The 24,922-nt window shown below is 39.4% G+C and overlaps 1 protein-coding gene across 2 annotated transcripts in view; it reads left to right on the top strand.

Annotated features, from left to right (window-relative positions):
- Window positions 1–24,922, top strand: part of MACROD2 (mono-ADP ribosylhydrolase 2) — a 2,000,643-nt gene that overhangs the window by 641,810 nt on the left and 1,333,911 nt on the right. For both annotated transcript variants that reach the window (XM_073792642.1, XM_033840110.2), the window contains exon 5: window positions 20,250–20,366. In XM_073792642.1, coding sequence (XP_073648743.1) covers window positions 20,250–20,366 — 117 coding nt within the window. The remainder of the gene's footprint in view (window positions 1–20,249; window positions 20,367–24,922) is intronic.

Here is a 24,922-nt window from a genome sequence, read left to right as displayed (position 1 = left end):
ATCAAAATATTTTCTGGCCCTAAGTTTTTTCTTCCCATAAGATTGTTCCTCAGAGTTCCTTCTGAAAATAATAATGCGAGAAGAGAAAGTCAGTGTTTGGATTGGGGCAGTAAATGCCATCTTCATGTGTGCACTTTGGAGAAACAGTCTGCCTTCTGAGACCTACAGATATCCTGAGTCATTAGTCCTTTTAAAACTATGGAAAGTCAAGTGAGTGGCTGTTTTACCCAAACAAAGATTCTCTCGTGTGTGTGTCAGGATTTTATGTTTCCACAAATACACATATGCAGGCAGGCTTTTATCATTTTCCTCTAGACATTCAGGTGAAAGTTCACAGAGATTTCGTTTTCTCTCATGCAGATTTTTAATCCTTTTTCAACTCACCTGAATCCATTAGCATTTCCTGGAGCAGATGGGAGTATGAGCCACAAAATGACATATTTACTTTTCTGTAGGAAGAAAATGAGGAGAAGAGATTCTACAACACGATTAAAGTTTAAAAGCTAAATTCCTTTGGGAAAGATTACCTTTCTCCATGGCTCTCATTTTCTGATAAAACAAATGAGGTTGTCTCCAAGACACCTGTTAATATTGACCTACCTCATCATCCCTGCTTCTGAACTTATGTCCCCAGCTACTGGGAATTTTCTGATAGAAGAGGAAGTATTTAAGTTGACTCATTTCTTATTTCTTGGAAAGAGAGAGGTCTCCCTCCCCCGTGTTTCTGCTTGACCTGCTCTCTATTAAGAAGACCTCTACAGAAACAAGGACACAATCTATGCCTTTAACCCAGGCAAAGCCACTCTCTAGAAACAGGTCTATTACAGCTGCTCAGAGAATACAGTTATTATTTCTTCTTTACTTAAGGTCAAAATATCTATTAATGCTTAGACTCTATTAACATCAGATTTGAAGTTTTTTTTTTTTTTTTTTTGCGGTACGCAGGCCTCTCACTGTTGTGGCCTCTCCCGTTGCGGAGCACAGGCTCCGGACGCGCAGGCTCAGCGGCCATGGCTCACGGGCCCAGCCGCTCCGCGGCATGTGGGATCTTCCCGGACCGGGGCACGAACCCATGTGCCCTGCATCGGCAGGCGGACTCTCAACCACTGCGCCACCAGGGAAGCCCTTGAAGATTATTTTGAGGAACTATTCTTTCAAGGGATATAGTATTAGGACCTGCCTTTTCATATTTCCTTGAGAAGAGTCTCTGCTTGGGTGGAGGAATGAGGACGCCCTTGAATGAAAACTGAGTTGCATATTTTTTCTTCTCAAGCAAACTTACCAAATTAAAAAAAAAAAAAGTGTTACTGAGCTGTTGAGGAACCAGCTAATACGTTCTCTGCCTGAAAATCCCTGTCATCTCTGATGGCAAATTTATGCTTAGTCAGAGTGTCTCTATGGACTTCCAGAGAAATATGATCCTCATTCTCTTCTCTGGGTCCTTTAGTAGCATTTACCTTGAGTAAATCCAGCCTTATTGCTGATGGAAATATCCCTCCCTGGTGAGAACTGATGAAATATAAGCTATCCTAAGGTCAAATGGCTGCCAGACTGGCACATTCTAGATTCTTCTCACTGCCCTTCCTTCTTTAGTCTGGTCAGTACTGCCCTGGCCCCTCCAGTGAAATGTCAGGAGTTTTACCAACTCTTGTTCCCTTTCCAATGTTGTGTCAGCTCAGAATTTCCTAGTAATTAATACTTTTCTAATGGTCAAAGAGAAGGTCCTCATCCAGAATTTCCAGGAACATTCTTCAGCTAAGTTAAAATATATGCCTACCACATTTAAAAATGGAATTAGGCTTCAAGTTACAGAAACTCCATTCCCCACCCCAGATGCTAGCGTACACGAGACATATGCATTAGCAGAAACTGTTTTCTCTCCTCGAATGTGAAGTAGTTCAGGACTAACGTGACATCTCCACAGATGCCATCAGAGATTCAGGAACCTACCAGCTCTTCTTTCTACCATACCAGTCTTTGTGCTCATGCTCACTATGATGGCTACTGAAGTCTGACCCAGTTTCAGTCTCATGCAGGAAGGTGGACGAATGGGAAAGCCAGATAATCACCATCATCATCATCACCATCATCGTGATAATAGTATAAAAAGATCTATGAGAGTAAGCCATCTGTAATGAGCTTTCCTAGAAGCCCACACAATGGCTTCTCCTTCCACCTAAATTGGTTACACCTATCTTTTTCATCTTTGAAAGAGCTGATGGCAAATTATAGATTTTAGTTGGTCATATAGCCACCCCAGTCAATAGAGGGATTCTGTTAGTAGGGAAAATGAAAACTGATAGTGTGTAGGTAACCAGTAATCCACGTCAAAATGACATTTTCTTGATCAAGAATTTTTTTTAAGAGATAGCATGGATACGTGGAAGGAATACTGAGTTAGGTCGTAAAATAATTTCTTCACCATGAAATTAGCATCAACTAAATATATCTTTATCATAATCTGAGTAAGATTTTAATCAACTGGACTTTCTTACTCTCAAAACTAATTATGATGACACAGAGCTCATTAATTCATATTTTTTCCAAAAAAAAAAAAATGGGAGGTCTGTTGTAACTATTTCTGAGAAATAGTCTCTTATCCTCACTTGGGAATTCAGGTTCTACAGGAGAAACAAAAATCACTGTTTCTTGGGTATCTGCACAATTAGTTAGGTCTTAGATTCTAGGAGATTAGAAGTGTCTCCTGATTTTTAAAGATCAGTCACTAAACTTTTGGATTAGAGATGAAGACAGTTAGGTGTCCCATAGGTAAAAATTGCTCCAGGTTCCTGGGCTGAGAAATGTGTAAATGTTTATTCTATTACATTTACCATTTTCTCCTGGGATCACAGTCCAAGTCTCATCGTCAAATTGACTGGAAAGATCAGGAGGTTCATAACAGAAGTTAATTTTTAAGTCAGCTCAAGGCTATTTCAAATCACTGAATTCCTCGTATCTGTGAAGCTTCAAGATGTGGATCTTCTCGTTGTTGCATTGTATTTTCTCACAGATATTTCTTCTCTTCCCTAAAGGGAACACTGATGCTATTCAGTACCTGACACATAAATCTTTCATGCAGGCTACAGGTAACCTCTAATGGAATCAGCTTTTCACCTGATTACTTCAACTATATTGTCTTTCTTTCCCAAGAGTTTAGGACAGCTATTTAACCTTATTCCTTTGGGTCTTCCCTTGAGAGTAGATTGTTGTTTTGTATTTTTCCTGATGATAATGGCTAAGTATACCAGTTAGCTCTTTCTGTGTAATAAACCACCTCCAAAGTTTAGTGGCTTAAAACAACAACTATTCATATAACTCATAATTCTATTGGGTTCACCGTAAGCTGGGCAGTTCTTCTCGTCTTAGCAGGGCTCACTCATGGGTTTGTAGTCGGTTGCCAGGAAAGTTAGTGCTGGCTAGTCTAGGGTGGCCTCAGTTTGTTTCTGTTCCAGGTGGCTTCTTATTTTTCACCAGGCTGGGCTGGGAGCTGAGCAGGGTTCCAAGTGAGCAGAAGCGTGAAAGGCTTCTTGAGACTTAGGACCAGAACTGGCACAGATTCACTTCTATCTTATTCTACTGGCCAAAGCAAGATATAAGGTCAACCTAGATTCAAGGTCAACCTAGGTTCCATCTCATGATGGGAGAGGCTGTAGAGTCACACTGCCAAGGGCATGAATACAAAGCTGGGACCAGTTGCTCTGATTCTCTGTGCATCAATTGCTGTGGTAGAAAGATCTACCACACTAAGATTCCTTAAGCACTTATGCAGGCTAAGCTAAGCACTATACAAATGTCACCTCATTGAATTCTCATAAGACTCCTACAGGGTAGGAACTAATATTATACCCATTATATAGATGCAGGAACATCTAAGTGATAGCAACTGGCAGTTTGGTTCTGGAGCACTCTTAATCCCCACCTCTGTTGACTCCAAGTTTTTTAAATTGTCCACCTCTTTCAATACAAATTTATTGACTGTGCACCTATATGTGTGTTTACTTATAAATTATATACAAGTACTATTGTCCATCTATATGTTAAAAATTAGTAAATTTGAACTCCATTCTTATCTGTTTAGATAAAATTTATGACTGTCAATAAATGTTTGAATATATTCTTCCATTCCCTGTATGGACATCTTGTGACCTCACTTTGGAGGCCATGCACCTAGGACCTCTTCATGCCCAAGGCATTTCATGATCATCATACCTATCTTTGAGTGAAGCAGTGTTTAATCAAAATCCTACTTGGTACTGGATTTCAGTTCTAGTTCCTGTTAGTATTGCTGGCTCTAAGTGCAAACTGTTATGCAGTGAACAGTCAGATTACTCACCATAGACCAAACTACTCACCACTCTCGGGAGCTCTGTTAAGAAAGCAAGATAGTATGGTGGAATGATTCTCAAAGTTCTCAGATGGCTGTGTGCATCTATATTACCTGTGGAAAATATTAAATGGAGATTCTAGGTCTCACTGCTAGAGAGACTGATTCCATGGATTTGGGGTTGGGTCTAGGAATCTGTATCTTTCTCAGACTCCCCAGGTGATACTTTGAGAGCCATAAAACTTGAATTCATATCTGCCACAGGGAGATGTTTCTGGGTACCTATTTTTGCACTTATTGAATTATTTCAGCTATAAAATTGGAAAAGTTAAAAAGTCCCAGCCCACCTTGCAAAATTGTTTTAATAATTAAATTTGAGGTGGTTTTGTCAAAGGTCTTTAAAAATGTAACACATTAACATGTGAAATATACCCAAAAGTTTTGCTGATCTATTAAAAGACGTATTCTCCGTACTAAAATACTCTACATATTGTCAACTACATTTTATTTTGGTTGGTGAAAACCTAGCTCTGAGCCTTTCTTTTCTAGTCACTTGGTTCCCAAGGGAAGGGACTATGGTTTATACTTCTTTGCATGAATGGCAGTAGGAGAGAGTAGGGATTAAGAACTCAGACTTTTAAATTTAGGCAAACATGGGCTCCGACCCCAGCTACGACATAATCTTGCACTAATTCTTTAACTTCTACTTCTTTATTTGTTAGTCATTCTAGTAGATCCTACATGTACAAATTTTTATGTTGATTAAATGTAATAGCATAACCAACATTTATTGCCTACTTCCTACGTACGGGCCAGGCCTTATTCAAAGGACCTGTCATGTAATAACTAATTTCCTGACAAAACCCCTGTGATTTTGAATGAGGGTCTCCAATTTACAGATGAGAAAATCAGAACATAGGGAGCTAGAATGGCAGCACTAGGACTCAAACCTCTGCCTCCAGAATCATCTTCTTTCCACTTTGCAATACCACCTCTCATAAGGTGAAAGGTTGTAAGTCACTTTGCACCCTGGAAGGCACTTGGTAAATCCTCGAAAGATGTGACGTATTATTATCATTATTGGATTCCCCTCACAGCTTCTTGAAGAATGCTGTGTACAAGGTAGTTTAATAAATTTATGTTGATTTGATTTAGAAAGAACTCTGTTGTATCCTCTTGAGCTTCTAAGGGATATATTCAATGAGAGAGCCTCTTATTTTCAGGCTAATATGATTTGTGTGGCAGCTTTTAGATTAAGTTACTGTCTTTTATTTACAGAAGAAGATTAAATGAATATGTGCAGATCTAAGAACTTCAGAATCCCCCTTGCTAAACACTGTTTAGAAAATTGTCTTTGTAAGACAAGGCAGAGACCTCATAGGGCCTATTTCTAAAATAACTGGATTTCACTAAATTGTGCTTTTAGTATTTTTTAAAACATGTATTTAGAACTCTTTCCTTGTTCTTTTTTTTTGCTAGCTGTTACCCTCACTAGTCCACCGTATCTGATGGATTCCTATTCAGTGCTTTATGGCTTTCTTTTTCCTCCCCTATTGTCAGCATCAGTTTGTTCATTTGTGTGTAAAATGGGGAGCTTTACCTGAGGAATGCCAGAGAGGTGGCTTGGAATCCATGGGTAAAATAAATCCTAGGTCAGAAAAGTTGATGTAGTTTCATGTCCCATCTCTTTTGACTTTATTTTAGCTATTTAAATAGTGGGATAAGACTATCCTATAAAACATTCCCAAAGTCTAAACAACAAGGTAAAATTGACAAAAGTGAAAAATAATTTTCCCCCAAGCACAGCTGAAATCCATCTTTCTACCCCACCCTCAGATGGTCTAATTCTCTAGGCTATAGTGTAAGAAAACTCAGCTAAGATGGCCTAATTAATAGGCTTAGGTCTTCTGAATTTAGCCTTTGTTAGGTTACTGGAGGAAATATGCTGGGAATTAAAGGCCTTTGCCATAGTTAACCATCTGCCTGCAAGCATTCTGGCCTGGCTGTCAGGATGGTAAGTGACAGGTGTGTCAGTACAGCAGGAAAGCCTGGTCTTTGGAAGAAGCTGCAGCCAGACCCCTTGGAGCCCTGATGAAGAGCAGCCCTGTGGGTGACCTCAGTGTTCACTCCACTCCTAGCTGACCATACCACGGGCAGTTTTGAGGCAGTCCTCAGCCTTTATCTTCTACTAGTCTGGTTTTGATCACAAAGTAGGAGGAACAACTATTTGAGTTAATGGGACAGGCTGGCTTTGGTTCACTGAGACCTGAGAGTCCAGCATGATAATGGGCATACAGAAGGAAATGAACATGGCCCAGATAACATGTTCGTTCTAGTACTAAAATCTGAATATTTTGCATAAAAGTTTAAAAAAATAATGAGCCAGAATGAAAATTACCATTGTAGTATTTACAACAGATGTAAATGTATTAGTCAAGGCAAACTGCTGTCACAAACATTCCAAAGTCTCTGTGGCTTTGCACAATAAAAGTTTATCTAATACTGATTCACCATCCAGTATGGGAAGTGGGGATGGGGTGGAACTCTGCTCCACAGAATCATTTAGGGATTCAAGCACTTGCCATGTGGTTGCTGTACCTACCGTCTCCTGGGGCATTGGAGTCTTGCCCTGGAGGCTCTGCATCCAGCCTGCAGACAACAGACAGACCAGGCAGAGGGTGTGTGCAGGGATTTTAGGGATTGGAATAGAAGTAGTTACATCACTTTTACTCATACTCCTTTAAACAGAACACAATCTCATGGCAACACATAACTAGAAGGGAGGCTAAGAAAGTGCTGTCTAGCTATATGCCCAGAAAAAAAAATAATAAATGGGCTTTGGTGACCTATGTATTTAAGGACTGTAGTTTTCTTTTTGCCTATAGGATATATATTTGGTAGGCCAAGAGGCAACGATAGTCTTATCTCTCTGGAAAATTGTGTTCAACTTTCAGACTTTTGATCTTGGACTTTTTTTTTTTTTTTAATTGTAATTAGGTTCAGACATTTTGGGTTGGAGTGAATACATTGTGTGTCAGCATGAATGTTGACTGTTGGTCCTCCATCTCCTCTCACCCTGGGGTGGGGGAGATGGAAAAAGTGCTACTGTGTTGAACCTCGCATCGGCCACTATTGAGCTTGTTACCTTTTCAGCCTGACCCTAAGTGAAACTAAAGGAGCACTTTTTCCAGCAGGCTGCACCAGACCTGCGAGAAGTGGATGAATTTTCAGATTCTGTGAATTGTTAACCCTTCTAATATAGAAGCTCATCATTAGAGTTGTGACTATAACCTTGTGGCTGTGTAATTACTGTACTTTTTAACTTCTGATTCTTTGGCTTTAAAGTAACCTAACCACTTCTTCAGTATTATTTTTTAAAAAAAGCTAGACTGCTTTTCCTCTCAGCTTTAATTGCATTTAATTCAATTGTATTAAACACATACAAAATGTCAGTTACTGAGATAGCTGGGGATCTACAAGAGAATAAGCTACCTCCTGTGCCCTCAAGGAGCTGATAGACCAAGGGAGGAGACACACATTCTGCTATTTATGTAATAGCTATAAAACAATTTATAAGTATGGAATTAGTGTATAAACCAGAATATTGTGGGAACATAAAGAGACACTGCTGTGTCCTATAAAGGTTGTGAATAGTTTTTTAGAGGAGAAAACATTTGAACTAGAAGTTGAAAAATGAGAAAGACCTTGCTCGGCAGAAAAGGAAAGGGGAGGCGTAGCTAGATATCCTTGGTAGAGAGTACTATGCAAAGAAATCATGGTGTGTTTAGGGGATCGTGAGGATTTAGATGTGGCCAGATCAGATGTGTGAGGAGAAAGAATGGAGTGATATGAGGTGGGGAGGGCAAATTGGAACCACATTTGTGAAGGGCCTAAAAGACCATACTTTGGAATTAAGGGGTTTGTAACGTGAATATGGGGAATGGCAAATATTACTTTAGTAGAGAAGTAATAAAATCAGATTTTCATTTTAGGAAAATAAGTCTAGCAAAATAATTGATAATAGATTACAGAATTTTAAACTCTCATATTGAGTTTGTGCATATATAGTCTTTTTTTTCTTTCAAAGACATAACAATACTTTTAAGCACAGAATTGATACAATTGATATTACCACTGACGTTTTCTCTCATACATTTTTTTTCCAAAGGGCTACAAATTAGCTGTGAAATCATATGAGATCATGTTTTAACCAATCAAAAATGTGTACACTTCCAGCTTCTGATAATGACAGCTTGTATCAGACTAGCCATCCCACCAACAGTATATACAGATTCTTGGCAAAATACAAAAGCAATAACAAAAAGTATTTACTGGCACTAGAGAGCAACTAAAAGCAGGCAATCCTCTGAAAGAAGGAAACCATACTGGGTGAAATCTACATTTAAATAGCTTTGACCGGGAGGGCTCCTTCTACCCTACCTGGCACGTGGCTGATGGAGCTCAAACCAAAAGCAACAGGTTTATTGGCTATAGGAATCATAGAACTGAATCAGATTTGTCAGAATGACTAGGAATTGAGATAGGGACTCCAGAACAGGGACAGTCACAGAGGGGGAACCCCCAAATCTATAAATAAATACCTCTTTAATCCTTGGCTAAGCCTTGAGCTGTGCTTGTGCAGGGAAAGACTTCACGGAGACGAGGAAGAAAACAAAAGCTGGAAGCCTGAACGCACTGCACAGAGCATTCATCATCTTCTCACTGTAGGGATATAGAGTTTAGAATTTTACTCCCGCAGATTAGAGGGAGTTGCCAAACAACTTGGGATTTCCACTGAAACCCCCGAAGGTCCATGCTTTAGGAGTAAAGACCACATCCAAGGACTAAGGGAAAAACTGAAATAGAGCAGCCTTAACAAAGCCTAAAACTAAGCCTCCTTATTACCTGGCAGTCATTTAACTACCTGCTGGGATAAATTTCAATACCATTTGGAGAAAGAAAATAAAATCTAAAGCCTCCCCAACATATTCACAATGTTCATATGCCATCAGCAATTATTAGACATGCAAAGAAATGAGAAAATGTGACCCAGAGTCATATGAAAATCAGTCAATATAAACAGATTCATAGCTAACCTAAATATTGAAATTAGCAGATGGGGGACTTTAAAATTACTATGTGAAATCTGTTAATGCATTTACATGAAAAGATGGATATAATGGGTTAAGAGATGGGAAATTCCAGGAGTGATATGAAAACTGTAAGAAGAAGAACCGAATGAAAATCACAAGAACTGAAAAAATAAAATATCTGAAATTTTAAAAAAATTCTATGAAACTAATAGTACATTTAACATAACTCAGTAATAAAAAAGACAATAAAAATTAGCAAAAGACATGGACAGACACTTCCAAAAAGAATGTATATAAATGGCCAATAATCACTTGGCAAGATACTTAACACCATTAATCACCAGGGAAATGCAAATTGAAATCACGAGATACCTCTTTATGTCTATTAGGATTGCTAAAATTAAATAGGCTGACACCACCAAAAGACTGCTAAAATTTGAACTCTCATACGTTGCTGGGGGTATATGTAAATTGGTATAATCACTTGGGAAAACTGTATGTTAGTTCTTTAAAAAGGAAAACATATACCAACCCAGCAATTTTACTCATAGGTGTTTGTCCAATGGAAATGAAAACATATGGCCACAAAAGGATTTGTGAAAATGTGAAGATTTATTCATAATAGCTAACAATATAAATACTCCAATATCCATTCACAGATGAATGGATAAAGAAATTATGGTATATTCAATAATGGAATATTACTCAGGAATGAAAAGGAATGAAGTACTCTATTAATACATGCAACAACACAGGTGAATCTCAAAAAATATGCTGAGCAAAAGAAGATAGCCCCATCTTCCATCTCTTATATGAAGTTTGAGATTATATAATAGGCAACACTTAGCTAAGGTGGCTGAAGTCGGAACATGGGCTCCCTCTGGGTGGTGCGAGGGGAAATTGGATGGAAAGGGTACAGAAGAACTTTTGGGGTTGATGGAGACACTGTATCTTTATTGGCATCATTGCTACATGAGTATATACATTTGTTAAAACTCATCAAAACTGCACTTAAAATCTGTGCATTTGATTGATTGCATGTACATTATAACTCATAGACAGAATTGATGGAAATTAAAAAGTAATGTAATATAGTGGTTCAACATGCCACATGCAAGAATTGAGGTGAGGCTGCCTGGAATCAAGTCCCAAAGGCAGTGAGCTGTAGCAGTTAAGAGTATGGATGCTCCATTAGACAGGCCCTGGGTTTTGAAATCACCTTGCCAATATTTTGGGAATGTAGGCAAGTTACTAACCTCTTCTAAACTCCTATAAAATGGAGATTATAAAATTCGTGTGTACCTTATACGGTCGTCCTCAGTATAGTGCCTGGCACATGGATGCACTCAGTACATTTAAGCTATAGTCATTATTATTAAATAACTTCAGCTAGACTTTCATTGCCCTAATGCAGTCATGAATGCTGGTATAACCATGAAGATTTTGAAAATCAGATATTTACAAACTGCATTAGGCTGCAATCTAAATAATTCAGACAATATTTAACAGCATATGATTAAGTATGCTATCAAATCCTATTTTAGTTATCCATTTCAAACTAATGATCTCTTTGCCAAGAAAAAAGTATTCACTTTAAAATACTCTTCTTGATGCTCTTGTAAAAAAATTTAAGCTTAGAGAAATTAGGACCTAATTTTTTTTCTTAACAGTTTCACCTTCTGTTTCCCATCCTATAATCACTTTTTATGTTTTGGTGCCTATCTTTCCAGTACACATACATGCATATGTGTGTAAGTGTGTATGTGTACAACTATAAACAAAATTGTGACTCTACATAAAAAATATATATAATATATATACATATATATTTTATACATTTTAAACCTGGCATTTCACTTAGAAATCTTTTCATATTTAGTACTGACTCTATTTACATATAAAATTGGCCTGTTCTTTTTAACAACTATGTAATAGTTCACAAAGTAAAATTGCTATGTGAAAGAGTGAACAAAATTTATCAATCACTTTTGTAAGAGAAAAATTATATGTGTGTGTATGTGTATAACCAGTAAAAGAGTGAACATCAGAATCTTGAAGAATTCTCTAGGTGGGAGGGCAAATGGTAGTTTTCATATTCTTCTTGCTTCTCTATATTTTTCATTTTTATATAAGAAAAATAGTTACGTTAAAATTTACACAAAACTTTCATCTAAGGAGTTTAAGATAATAACTACCACCAGTGGGGCACATACCATTGTATTAAACACTACGCTGGTGCTTCTCAGGCATTATACTATACTGTGATGTAGTAAAGCCCAGATGAGCTTGTTTCCCTAGGAAACTTGTTCAGCCAAAAGTGATGTTTCCACGCCAGTTGGTGGTAGCAGAGGCCATTAGACAGGTTACATGTCCCTCAGTGACAACTTCCCACTCATTATCCAGCTTTCTCACAAAAATATTAATAATATTAATAAGACAGTGATCAATTACATGGTGTTGTGGACTGTGGGGGGGTGTGTCTTCAGACCGCTAATATATCTTGGTCTGTTTTCTTTTTTTTTTTTTTTTTTACATCTGTATTGGAGTATAATTGCTTTACAATGGTGTGTTAGTTTCTGCTTTATAACAAAGTGAATCAGTTATACATATACATATGTTCCCATATATCTTCCCTCTTGTGTCTCCCTCCCTCCCACCCTCCCTATCCCACCCCTCCAGGCGGTCACAAAGCACCGAGCTGATCTCCCTGTGCTATGAGGCTGCTTCCCACTAGCTATCTATTTTACGTTTGGTAGTGTATATATGTCCATGCCTCTCTCTTGCTTTGTCACAGCTTACCCTTCCCCCTCCCCATATCCTCAAGTCCATTCTCTAGTAGGTCTGTGTCTTTATTCCTGTCTTACACCTAGGTTCTTCATGACATTTTTTTCCCTTAAATTCCATATATATGTGTTAGCATACAGTATTTGTCTTTCTCTTTCTGACTTACTTCACTCTGTATGACAGATTCTAGGTCTATCTACCTCATTACAGATAGCTCAATTTTGTTTCTTTTTATAGCTGAGTAATATTCCATTGTATATATGTGCCACATCTTCTTTATCCATTCATCCGATGATGGACACTTAGGTTGTTTCCATCTCCGGGCTATTGTAAATAGAGCTTCAATGAACATTTTGGTACATGACTCGTTTTGAATTATGGTTTTCTCAGGGTATATGCCCAGTAATGGTATTGCTGGGTCATATGGTAGTTCTATTTGTAGTTTTTCTAAGGAACCTCCATACTGTTCTCCATAGTGGCTGTACCAATTCACATTCCCACCAGCAGTGCAAGAGTGTTCCCTTTTCTCCACACCCTCTCCAGCATTTATTGTTTGTAGATTTCTTGATGATGGCCATGCTGACCGGTGTGAGATGATATCTCATTGTAGTTTTGATTTGCATTTCTCTAATGATTAATGATGTTGAGCATTCTTTCATGTGTTTGTTGGCAGTCTGCATATCTTTTTTGGAGAAATGTCTATTTAGGTCTTCTGCCCATTTTTGGATTGGGTTGTTTGTTTTTTTGTTATTGAGCTGCATGAGCTGCTTATAAATTTTGGAGATTAATCCTTTGTCAGTTGCTTCATTTGCAAATATTTTCTCCCATTCTGAGGGTTGTCTTTTCATCTTGTTTATGGTTTCCTTTGCTGTGGAAAAGCTTTGAAGTTTCATTAGGTCCCATTTGTTTATTATTGTTTTGATTTCCATTTCTCTAGGAGGTGGGTCAAAAAGAAACTTGCTGTGATTTATGTGATAGAGTGTTCTGCCTATGTTTTCCTCTAAGAGTTTAATAGTTTCTGGCCTTACATTTAGGTCTTTAATCCATTTTGAGCTTATTTTTGTGTATGGTGTTAGGGAGTGATCTAATCTCATACTTTTACATGTACCTGTCCAGTTTTCCCAGCACCACTTATTGAAGAGGCTGTCCTTTCTCCACTGTACATTCCTGCCTCCTTTATCAAAGATAAGGTGACCATATGAGCATGGGTTTATCTCTGGGCTTTCTATCCTGTTCCATTGATCTATCTTTCTGTTTTTGTGCCAGTACCATACTGTCTTGATTACTGTAGCTTTGTAGTATAGACTGAAGTCAGGGAGCCTGATTCCTCCAGCTCCGTTTTTCGTTGTCAAGATTGCTTTGGCTATTCGGGGTCTTTTGTGTTTCCATACAAATTGTGAAATTTTTTATTCTAGTTGTGTGAAAAATGCCAGTGGTAGTTTGATAGGGATTGCATTGAATCCGTAGATTGCTTTGGGTAGTAGAGTCATTTTCACAATGTTGATTCTTCCAATCCAAGAACATGGTATTTCTCTCCATCTATTTGTATCATCTTTAATTTCTTTCATCAGTGTCATAATTTTCTGCATACAGGTCTTTTGTCTCCTTAGGAAGGTTTATTCCTAGATATTTTATTCTTTTTGTTGCAATGGTAAATGGGAGTGTTTTCTTGATTTCACTTTCAGATTTTTCATCATTAGTGTATAGGAATGCTAGAGATCTCTGTGCATTAATTTTGTATCCTGCCACTTTACCAAATTCATTGATTAGCTCTAGTAGTTTTCTGGTAGCATCTTTAGGATTCTCTCTATATAGTATCATGTCATCTGCAAACAGCGACAGCTTTAGTTCTTCTTTTCTGATTTGGATTCCTTTTATTTCCTTTTCTTCTCTGATTGCTGTGGCTAAAACTTCCAAAACTATGTTGAATAAGAGTGATGAGAGTGGGCAATCTTGTCTTGTTCCTGATCTTAGTGGAAATGCTGTCAGTTTTTCACCATTGAGGATGATGTTGGCTGTGGGCTTGTCATATATGGCCTTTATTTTGTTGAGGAAAGTTCCCTCTACGCCTACTTTCTGCAGGGTTTTTATCATAAATGGGTGTTGAATTTTGTCGAAAACTTTCTCTGCATCTATTGAGATGATCATATGGTTTTTCTCCTTCAATTTGTTAATATGGTGTATCACATTGATTGCTTTGCGTATATTGAAGAATCCTTGAATTCCTGGGATAAACCCCACTTGATCATGGTGTATGATCCTTTTAATGTGCTGTTGGATTTTGTTTGCTAGTATTTTGTTGAGGATTTTTGCATCTATGTTCATCAGTGATATTGGCCTGTAGTTTTCTTTCTTTGTGACATCCTTCTCTGGTTTTGGTATCAGGGTGATGGTGGCCTTGTAGAATGAGTTTGGGAGTGCTCCTCCCTCTGCTATATTTTGGAAGAGTTTGAGAAGGATAGGTGTTAGCTCTTCTCTAAATGTTTGATAGAATTCGCCTGTGAAGCCATCTGGTCCTGGGCTTTTGTTTGTTGGAATATTTTTAATCACAGTTTCAATTTCAGTGCTTGTGATTGGCCTGTTCATATTTTCTATTTCTTCCTGATTCAGTCTTGGCAGGTTGTGCATTTCTAAGAATTTGTCCATTTCTTCCAGGTTGTCCATTTTATTGGCATAGAGTTGCCTATAGTAATCTCTCATGATCTTTTGTATTTCTGCAGTGTCAGTTGTTACTTCTCCTTTTTCATTTCTAATTCTATTGATTTGAGTCTTCTCCCTTTTTTTCTTGATGAGTTCAGCTAATGGTTTATCAATTTTGTTTATCTTCTCAAAGAACCAGATTTTAGTTTTATTGATCTTTGCTACGTTTCCTTCATTTCTTTTTCATTTATTTCTGATCTGATTTTTATGATTTCTTTCCTTCTGCTAACTTTGGGGTTTTTTTGTTCTTCTTTCTCTAATTGCTTTAGGTGCAAGGTCAGGTTGCTTATTCGAGATGTTTCCTGTTTCTTAAGGTAGGATTGTATTGCTATAAACATCCCTCTTAGAACTGCTTTTGCTGCATCCCATAGGTTTTGGGTCATCGTGTCTCCGTTGCCATTTGTTTCTAGGTATTTTTTGATTTCCTCTTTGATTTCTTCAGTGATCACTTCGTTATTAAGTAGTGTATTGTTTAGCTTCCATGTGTTTGTATTTTTTACAGATCTTTTCCTGTAATTGTAATCTAGTCTCTTAGTGTTGTCATCAGAAAAGATACCTGATACAATTTCAGTTTTCTTAAACTTACCAAGGCTTGATTTGTGACCAAAGATATGATCTATCGTGGAGAATGTTCCATGAGCACTTGAGAAAAATGTGTATTCTGTTGTTTTTGGATGGAATGTCCTATAAATATCAATCAAATCCATCTTGTTAATGTATCATTTAAAGCTTGTGTTTCCTTATTTATTTTCATTTGGATGATCTGTCCATTGGTGAAAGTGGGGTGTTAAAGTCCCCTACTATGAATGTGTTACTGTCTATTTCCCCTTTTATGGCTGTTAGTATTTGCCGTATGTATTGAGGTGCTCCTATTTGGGTGCATAAATATTTACAATTGTTATATCTTCTTCGTGGATCGATCCCTTGATCATTATGTAGTGTCCTTCTTTGTCTCTTCTAATAGTCGTTATTTTAAAGTCTATTTTGTCTGATATGAGAATTGCTACTCCAGCTTTCTTTTGGTTTCCATTTGCATGGAATATCTTTTCCATCCCTTACTTTCAGGCTGTATGTGTCTCTAGGTCTGAAGTGGGTCTCTTGTAGACAGCATATATATGGGTCTTGTTTTTGTATCCATTCAGCCAATCTGTGTCTTTTGGTGGGAGCATTTAATCCATTTACATTTAAGGTAATTATCGATATGTATGTTCCTATTCCCATTTTCTTAATTGTTTTGGGTTCGTTATTGTAGGTCTTTTCCTTCTCTTGTGTTTCTTGCCTAGAGAATTTCCTTTAGCATTTGTTGTAAAGCTGGTTTGGTGGTGCTGAACTCTCTCAGCTTTTGCTTGTCTGTAAAGGTTTTAATTTCTCCATCAAATCTGAATGAGATCCTTGCTGGGTAGAGTAATCTTGGTTGCAGGTTTTTCTCCTTCATCACTTTAAATATATCCTGCCAGTCCCTTCTGGCTTGCAGAGTTTCTGCTGAAAGATCAGCTCTTAACATTATGGGGGTTCTCTTGTGTGTTATTTGTTGTTTTTCCCTTGCTGCTTTTAATATGTTTTTTTGTATTTAATTTTTGACAGTTTGATTAATATGTGTCTTGGCGTATTTCTCTTTGGATTTTTCCTGTATGGGACTCTCTGTGCTTCCTGGACTTGATTAACTATTTCCTTTCCCATATTAGGGAAGTTTTCAACTATAATCTCTTCAAATATTTTCTCAGTCCCTTTCTTTTTCTCTTCTTCTTCTGGAACCTGTATAATTCGAATGTTGGTGTGTTTAATGTTGTCTCAGAGGTCTCTGAGACTGTCCGCAGTTCTTTTCATTCTTTTTTCTTTATTCTGCTCTGCAGTAGTTATTTCCACTATTTTATCTTCCAGGTCACTTATCCATTCTTCTGCCTCAGTTATTCTGCTATTGATCCCATCTAGAGTATTTTTAATTCATTTATTGTGTTGTTAATTGTTGTTTGTTTCATCTTTAGTTCTTCTAGGTCCTTGTTAAATGTTTCTTGCATTTTGTCTATTCTATTTCCAAGATTTTGGATCATCTTTACTATCATTATTCTGAATTCTTTTTCAGGTAGACTGCATATTTCCTCTTCATTTGTTAGGCCTGGTGGGTTTTTAATCTTGGTCCTTCATCTGCTGTGTGTTTTTCTGTCTTCTCATTTTGCTTATCTTACTGTTTGGGGTCTCCTTTTTGCAGGCTGCAGGTTCATAGTTCCCGTTGTTTTTGGTGTCTGTCCCCAGTGGCTAAGGTTAGTTCAGTGGGTTGTGTAGGCTTCCTGGTGGAGGGGACTAGTGCCTGTGTTCTGGTGGATGAGGCTGAATCTTGTCTTTCTGGTGGGCAGGTCCACGTCTGGTGGTGTGTTTTGGGGTGTCTGTGGACTTATTATGATTTTAGGCAGCCTCTCTGCTAATGGGTGGGGTTGTGTTCCTGTCTTGCTAGTTGTTTGGCATAGGGTGTCCAGCACTGTAGCTTGCTGGTCTTTGAGTGAAGCTGGGTGCTGGTGTTGTGATGGAGATCTCTGCGAGATTTTCGCCGTCTGATATTATGTGGAGCTGGGAGGTTTCTTGTGGTCCAGTGTCCTGAAGTTGGCTCTCCCACCTCAGAGGCACAGCACTGACTCCTGGCTGCAGCACCAAGAGCCTTTCATCCACATGGCTCAGAATAAAAGGGAGAAAAAGTAGAAAGAAAGAATTAGTATAAGAAGAAAGAAAGAAGGAAAGAAAGGAAGGAAGAAAGAAAGAAAAAGACAGAAAGAAAGAAAGGAAGAAAGAAAGGAAGAAAGGAGGGAGGGAGGGAGGAAGGGAGGAAGGAGGGAAGGAAGGAAAAAAGAAAGAAAGAAAGGAGGGAGGGAGGGAGGAAGGAAGGAAGGAGGGAAGGAAGGGAAAAAGAAAGAAGATAAAGTAAAATAAAGTAAGATAAAATGTAATAAAGTTATTAAAATAAAGAATAATTATTACGAAAAATAAAAAAAAAGGACGGATAGAACCCTAGGACAAATGGTGGAAGCAAAGCTATACAGACAAAATCTCACACAAAAGCATACACATACACACTCACAAAAAGAGGAATAGGGGAAATAATAAATCTTGCTCTCAAAGTCCACCTCCTCAATTTGGGATGATTGGTTGTCTATTCATGTATTCCACAGATGCAGGGTACATCAAGTTGATTGTGGAGCTTTAATCCGCTGCTTCTGAGGCTGCTGGGAGAGATTTCCCTTTCTCTTCTTTGTTCTCTCAGCTCCCAGGGGCTCAGCTTTGGATTTGGCCCCGCCTCTGCGTGTAGGTCGCTAGAGGGCGTCTGCTCTTTGCTCAGACAGGTCGGGGTTATAGGAGCAGCTGCTCAGGCCGGGGGAGAGGGAGGGGCACGGAGGGCGGGGCGGGCCTGCGGCGGCAGAGGCCGGCATGACGTTGCACCAGCCTGAGGCGCGCCGTGTGTTCTTCCGCGGAGGTGGTTCTTGGATCCCGGGACCCTGGCAGTGGCGGCTGCACAGGCTCCCCGGAAGGGGGGTGTGCATAGTGACCTGTGCTCGCACACAGGCTTCTTGGTGGCGGCAGCAGCAGCCTTAGCGTCTCATGCCCGTCGCTGGGGTCCGCACTGTTAGCCGCGGCTCGCGCCCGTCTCTGGAGCTCCTTTAAGCAGCGCTCTTAATCCCCTCTCCTCGCGCACCAGGAAACAAAGAGGGAAGAAAAAGTCTCTTGCCTCTTCGGCAGCTCCAGACTTTTCCCCGGACTCCCTCCCGGCTAGCCGAGGTGCACTAACGCCCTGCAGGCTGTGTTCACACCGCCAACCCCAGTCCTCTCCCGGCGCTCCGACCGAAACCCGAGCCTCAGCTGCCAGCCCCGCCCGCCCCGGCGGGTGAGCAGACAAGCCTCTAGGCCTGGTGAGTGCCGGTCGGCCCTGATCCTCTGTGCGGGAATCTCTCTGCTTCGCCCTCCGCACCCCTGTTGCTGTGCTTTCCTCTGTTGCTGTGCTCTCCGCCGCAGCTCCGAAGCTTTCCCCCTCCGCCACCCGCAGTCTCCACCCGCGAAGGGGTTTCCTACTGTATGGAAGCCTTTCCTCCTTCACAGCTCCCTCCCACTGGTGCAGGCCCCGTCCCTATCCTTTTGTCTCTGTTTTTATTTTTTCCTTTGCCCTACCCAGGTACGTGGGGAGTTTCTTGCCTTTTGGGAGGTCTGAGGTCTTCTGCCAGTGTTCAGTAGGTGTTCTGTAGGAGTTGTTCCTCGTGTAGATGTATTTCTGGTGTTTTCTGTGGGGAGGAAGGTGATTTCCGCGTCTTACTCTTCCGCCATCTTCCCCTCTCTTCCATCTTGGTCTGTTTTCACAGCCCAGATTACTATTACTCTCTCTTTCTGTCTTCTAACCCTTTGTTTCAGAGTTTTGCATTTCTTCTGTGTCCAAGGGCTTATTCATTAACTACTAAATTATGTGCATATGGTCTTGGAGCCCTCCAGCTGTGTGCTCGGCCCCAATCTAGTCAAATAAAGTTTTAATTTTCAGTGGCATCAGGTGTGCATTTTCAAAAGGTGATTCTCACTGTGAAGGGCAGACATGAGGTAGGGGCAGGGATGAGTGCCAGAGGGCTGATGAGACCCTGTTTTGGGGAGACGCAAAGCCTGCTCGGTTAGCAGAGCTGCAGCAGGAGCAGTGGGGGTTTTGTTTTCATCCATGTCAAGTGAGTGAAGGGTGGTCTCCCGGGTGTTTTTCAAGACCTAAGCTAACCTCACCCCTCATCTAGCCCCCGGTCAGGTACCCTGCAGACACCTACTGCATTTGTGTCGTGCCACTGAGGGCGGAGGAAGTTAGAGGTCTCGTTCTTACTTCAACAGCTTCACTCTCAGTTTTGCAGTGACTGCAGATGTTCTAGAGCCCCTTTCTCACTTGCTTCTCAACGTTTCTTTCTTCTATAACCTGTGGTGTGTCAGAGGCAACAGTTACCACCTCGGACATAGAATTGTTAGCATTTCTTCCCAATTCTGTGTTAGGTGACATGGAGTTAATAGCTTGAAATGGACATGGTGGAAATATTTACCCAATTGAAGTTGGAAAAGGCTACAAATCAGGGCTCCCCCACCTCTAGAGAACCTGTTGTTTAACATTTAGCTGCACACGGTTTCTGTAACCCTTCTGCTTCTGCTCACCACACAAACCAAAGGGAGAGAGAGAAAGAGAGAAGAAAACCATGTTTAAGGGATTGAATACCATGGATTTTCTTCTATGGGACTACGGTGATTTCTAAGAGGAAAAACTTGAGTTCCTTTTCTTTCCCTATCCGAAGTTTTGCATTTATTTCCAAAAGGCCAAATATAGGCTAACTTTCTTCTCTCTCCTCCAGTGGACGGCTGTATTCACAGAGCAGCTGGCCCCTGTTTGGTCGCTGAATGTCGTAACCTGAACGGCTGTGAAACTGGACATGCAAAAATCACGTGTGGCTATGACCTGCCTGCAAAATGTGAGTACAGCTCTTTTGAACACTTTCAAAATCAGATGAGCACTCTTACCTTGTTCTAGTCCTCAAGTGGGTAACTGGAAGAGGAAGTGGTAGCAGTGGTATTTAATTGAATGTACTTTTATTAAGATTTTGTACACGGTAATGAAATGTGTTTTCCAAATACGTCTCCGAGTATATAAATGTGCGATGTTTAATTGTAGGTGATTTTTGCTCGGATCTTTGACAGAGGGTTTCTGAAACAGAGAAATAAAAATATGAGCATAGTATACCTTATAGTATTTAAGTGCCGTGGAGTGACAGCTTCTAGAAATGATGCCAATTTCTTATTCCTTGTTCAGGTTTCTTGATTGTGGATGTGTTTAGAGCAAAGGAGATCAAAGTGATGTATTGTGTTTTCAGCTGCCATGTAAAGGCTGATTGGTAATTACAGCCAAGGCATCTGTCACACTTGGCTTTCAGGAAAAGCCATTGGAATGTGGTTGTCAGAGTGAGAATGTATTTGCTCTTTGAATGTGGAATGGTCAAATTTTCCATTATATTTGAATGGAGAGAAGTATTGCATTTGATTGACCTTGTTGCTTAGTCGTTTAGCCAGCTGGGTGGGGTGATGTGGAGTAAAAATACTGAAAGAGAAGCTGGTTAAAGGAACAGATTTTTTTAATCACATAATCTGGGGTTGGGGGGTGGAGGTAGAGGGTTTCATTGCACCATTAAGTCATGCATTGATTGGAAATTGGGAAACCAATTAGTTGTTTATTCCATTCACCTGCTTTATATGATACCTCCTGGTGAATACATGTTTTGTAAAAGTGAAGCTGATTTTTTTTTTTCTGTTTTAGTAGTGGAGAGTATGTGACTTAAAAATTATGACACAGTCTTTGGGCTCTGTATAGACAGGTTGTATAAAAATGAATTTTTTATGGATATGTGTGAGTGGAGAGGTAGTGTGTTCTATTTTAAAGTATGTTTACATTTGAAGATTTTTAGTAAACAGTAATATATTAAAATGGTATTTTTCTTTGTAACATTATAATACTGCATTCTGTCTACCTTACCGTGTGTTGCTAGTGAGAGTATATCCACTATATACTGTTTAATTTTTCCTTTAATGACTTCTCATTTTTCTTTCCTTGTTAGTGTTTTTACCTTGTGTGAAAGTCAAATCATGGGCCAAATGGCCCTCCGTCCTACTTGGAATATATATTTATGTCAAATAAAGTCCCTTGTGTGTAACGGTGTTTAGAGCACCTCTCCCTCTGACTCAGAGGCGCTGAGTGTTAAAGGTGGTTTCCCTTTCCAGGATTATATGGCTCCGTGTTTACCAAGATTGGTCATTCTTCCTTCTTACCGCCATACCACCTCTGTGATATATAATAGTTGACAGATTCCACCTGAGGACAAGCAGATTATTGATGATTTTCAGATTTAAGGTGTCTGTACTTAAACCTAGTCTCCTATTGATTCACTACTTTCTTTCTTATGAATTAAAGCACAAATCAAAAATGTCTCAACTCTGAAATTTCTGAAGACAGCTAACCTCAGAATCATTAAATATGACCAAATAAAATGGTGGCTCTGCTGTATGGATTGACACCACGGTGATTTTGTTTCATGCGCTTGCCCCTGTTTGACATCCCTTTGTATGAGCTTCCTTTGATCGTCATTCAGCTCAGTTCAGGGCTGTTGAAGGCTTGCACACCACCAGGCACTAAGGTACAAAGATCAATCTATACCTGTGCTTGAGAAATTCCACGATTGGATTTCCTGGGCAGCCTGGGGCAAGTGAGTCTTTGTGTGACAAGGACTCTAGCCATGGAAAGTCAATCCACAGAACTCAGTACAGAATCTGTGTGAGCTGAGATACTGAATCAGATGACACACGTTCAAGTCACTGTGCACCAGCCCACAGGGCACGTCTAGTAAAAAAATCATCCAGCAGGATAGAAATTCCCAGACTAGAATGGCAGTGCCACCTCAGGAAAGTCACAAACATGGAGTATTTGTGACTAGATCTTGATATTTCTCTATGTTTAATGAGATTAATGATTTATATTAAAAACATAAAGAAAAGCAATGAAAGCAATAAGGAATGAGTAATAATAGCTTACATTTTGCATACCACTTTGTAGTGTGTCACAGTACTTTCACAAAGCCTTGTATTTTAAATTATATTTTATAAATACTGTGCATGTTCATTTTCCCTTTTCCTATCCCTGAGAGATCTTTTTCTTTCTCATCAATTTGGTTCATCCATTTCAGACTCATTAACAATCCACAGATGTGCTTTTGTAGAGAGAGAATGAAAAGGGAGCTCATTACATACTGGTTGGGTCATTTTCCCCCTCCATATTTAATAATTCCATGACAGTTTGACAGCAGAATCTAGTTCCTATTTGTCCTCTGTGACAGCGGTTTTATCATTTAAGGTACTACAGCCAGCCATCCAGTCACCAGTGATAATATCTTTGCGCATCAGCAATTTGGAAAATGCTGTTGTCTGGGTTACAGACAAACTTGGTAATTTTGGACTGGTCTTTGCTTTTTTCATGCTTGCTAAATTAATTTATTCATAAATGCTTGTATTTGAATTACTTATACTTAGAGTCTGTATTCTGTGATTCATCATGATCAGTGGAATGATAAGCCTCAAAGGTTTAGTGTTTCTTCACTGCTTGGATATTTTGAATGATGTCTTTTGATGTGGAATAGCCGATCATTCTTTTCAGAAGTAATCTTAAGAGTGGAAAGAATATTGGCCAATACTTCACTGAAGGCTATTGGTAAATAAATGACTTAGAAAGTGGACTAAGGACTGTTTATACAATTTGATCTTTTGGTATGTTCTCTTTTACAATATTAGATATTTTTTTGGATTCGTAATAACATTTAGATTTCCATGGAGTTTTAGAAGCTTGTCAACCTGTTGAATGTTTCTATTCATGCTCTCATCATTCTACCGGAGGGTCAGCTTCATGTGGGTGAGGGTTGTCTGTCTCAGTCATGATCCTAATGTTGATATCTAGCATATGTGCTGAATTAATGAATGAGTGATCAAATGAGTTGTTTCAGACATTTTCACCTGGCAAATAGATTTTTGCCTGCTGCTTCTACTTCTAATTCTTTCCCTCCTTCACTCCACTCTGCCCAGTCCTGTAGATTAATATTCTTAAGTCCAGAGTCCCAGTAATTGTCCACAGTGCTCTAGACGTGTGACACCCCTCTACCTCCTTCTGTTCTCTCCCTCACTCACACGGGCTGCTTTGCTGGATCTTCAATGCCTTTGCATCAGTGTTCCCTCTGCCTGGAATTCTAGTCTTCCAGACACCTGGGTTGTTTGCTCCCTCACCTACGGTACTTCAGATCCTTGCTCAGGTGTCCCCTCAGGTGTCATCCTAACCAACCTATTTTTAATTGCTCCTCTGCTTTATTTATAATTGCTTATCTATAGCATTTAACATTCAAATACACAGTATCATTTACTTATTTATTTTGTTTCTTGTCTGTCTCCCCATACCAGAATGAGGGCAGAGCTTTTTTTCTGCATCTTCTTCATTTATTGTTGGAAAAACTACTTAGAAAAATGTATGATTTAGAAAAATGCTTAGAAATATACTTGACACATAACTGGGGTTCAAAAAATATTTGTCGAATGAATGAATAAAATCTAACTCTACTCCTCTCCAAATCCTTCAGTGGGTTTTTCCTCAAACACACACTTGTTAACCTGATTATCTTCGGCCTTCCATGATTTACTGTTCTGTCTTGAGCTACTTACAACCTTTTATATGATCTGAATTGCTCAGAACGGCATGTCTGTACATGGGCTCTGTATTGGGGGCTTTCTAGAAAATTCTGTCTTTCTTCCTTTCTACTTGTCTTCCAGACTCAGCTCACATATCACTTCTGCCATAAAACAATTCAACTAAAAGTGCCTTCTTTTGCCTCAAGATCCAGAAAACTGCATGTTAACGTGCTGAGGGCCCTTTTTACTTACTACATTTTATTGTTGTATATGCAAACTTTCCACCTTTCTAGAAGTCCCTTGTTTATAATGTATACTAGCGAAATACCTATCAAATGAATTAGTTGTTAAAGGTGAAGATTGGTTTATAATTGTTGGGGGGGGATGTAAAAAACGTATATTAATATTTCTAAGAAATCATGAAATCAGTGATAGATATCCATTGTGGTTTTTATTTTTAAAATTTTATTTATTTTATTTTTTGGCTGCATTGGGTCTTCGTTGCTGAGTGCAGGCTTTCTCTAGTTGTGGCAAGTGGAGGCTACTCTTCATTGTGGTGCACAGGCTTCTCATTGCGGTAGCTTCTCTTGTTGCGGAGCATGGGCTCTAGGTGCGCGGGCTTCAATAGTTGCAGCATGTGGGTTCAGTAGTTGTGGCTCGCGGGCTCTAGAGCACAGGCTCAGTAGTTGTGGCACACGGGCTTAGCTGCTCTGCGTCATGTGGGATCTTCCCCAACCAGGGCTCGAACCCCTGTCCCCTGCACTGGCGGGTGGATTCTTAACCAGTATGCCACCAGGGAAGTCCCCCATTGTGT

The sequence above is a fragment of the Tursiops truncatus genome, chromosome 15 (assembly GCF_011762595.2).
Source record: "Tursiops truncatus isolate mTurTru1 chromosome 15, mTurTru1.mat.Y, whole genome shotgun sequence".
Taxonomy (NCBI): Eukaryota; Metazoa; Chordata; class Mammalia; order Artiodactyla; family Delphinidae; genus Tursiops; species Tursiops truncatus.
The sequence above is the reverse complement of the archived record's forward strand: the minus strand, read 5'-3'. Positions and strand labels throughout refer to the sequence as shown.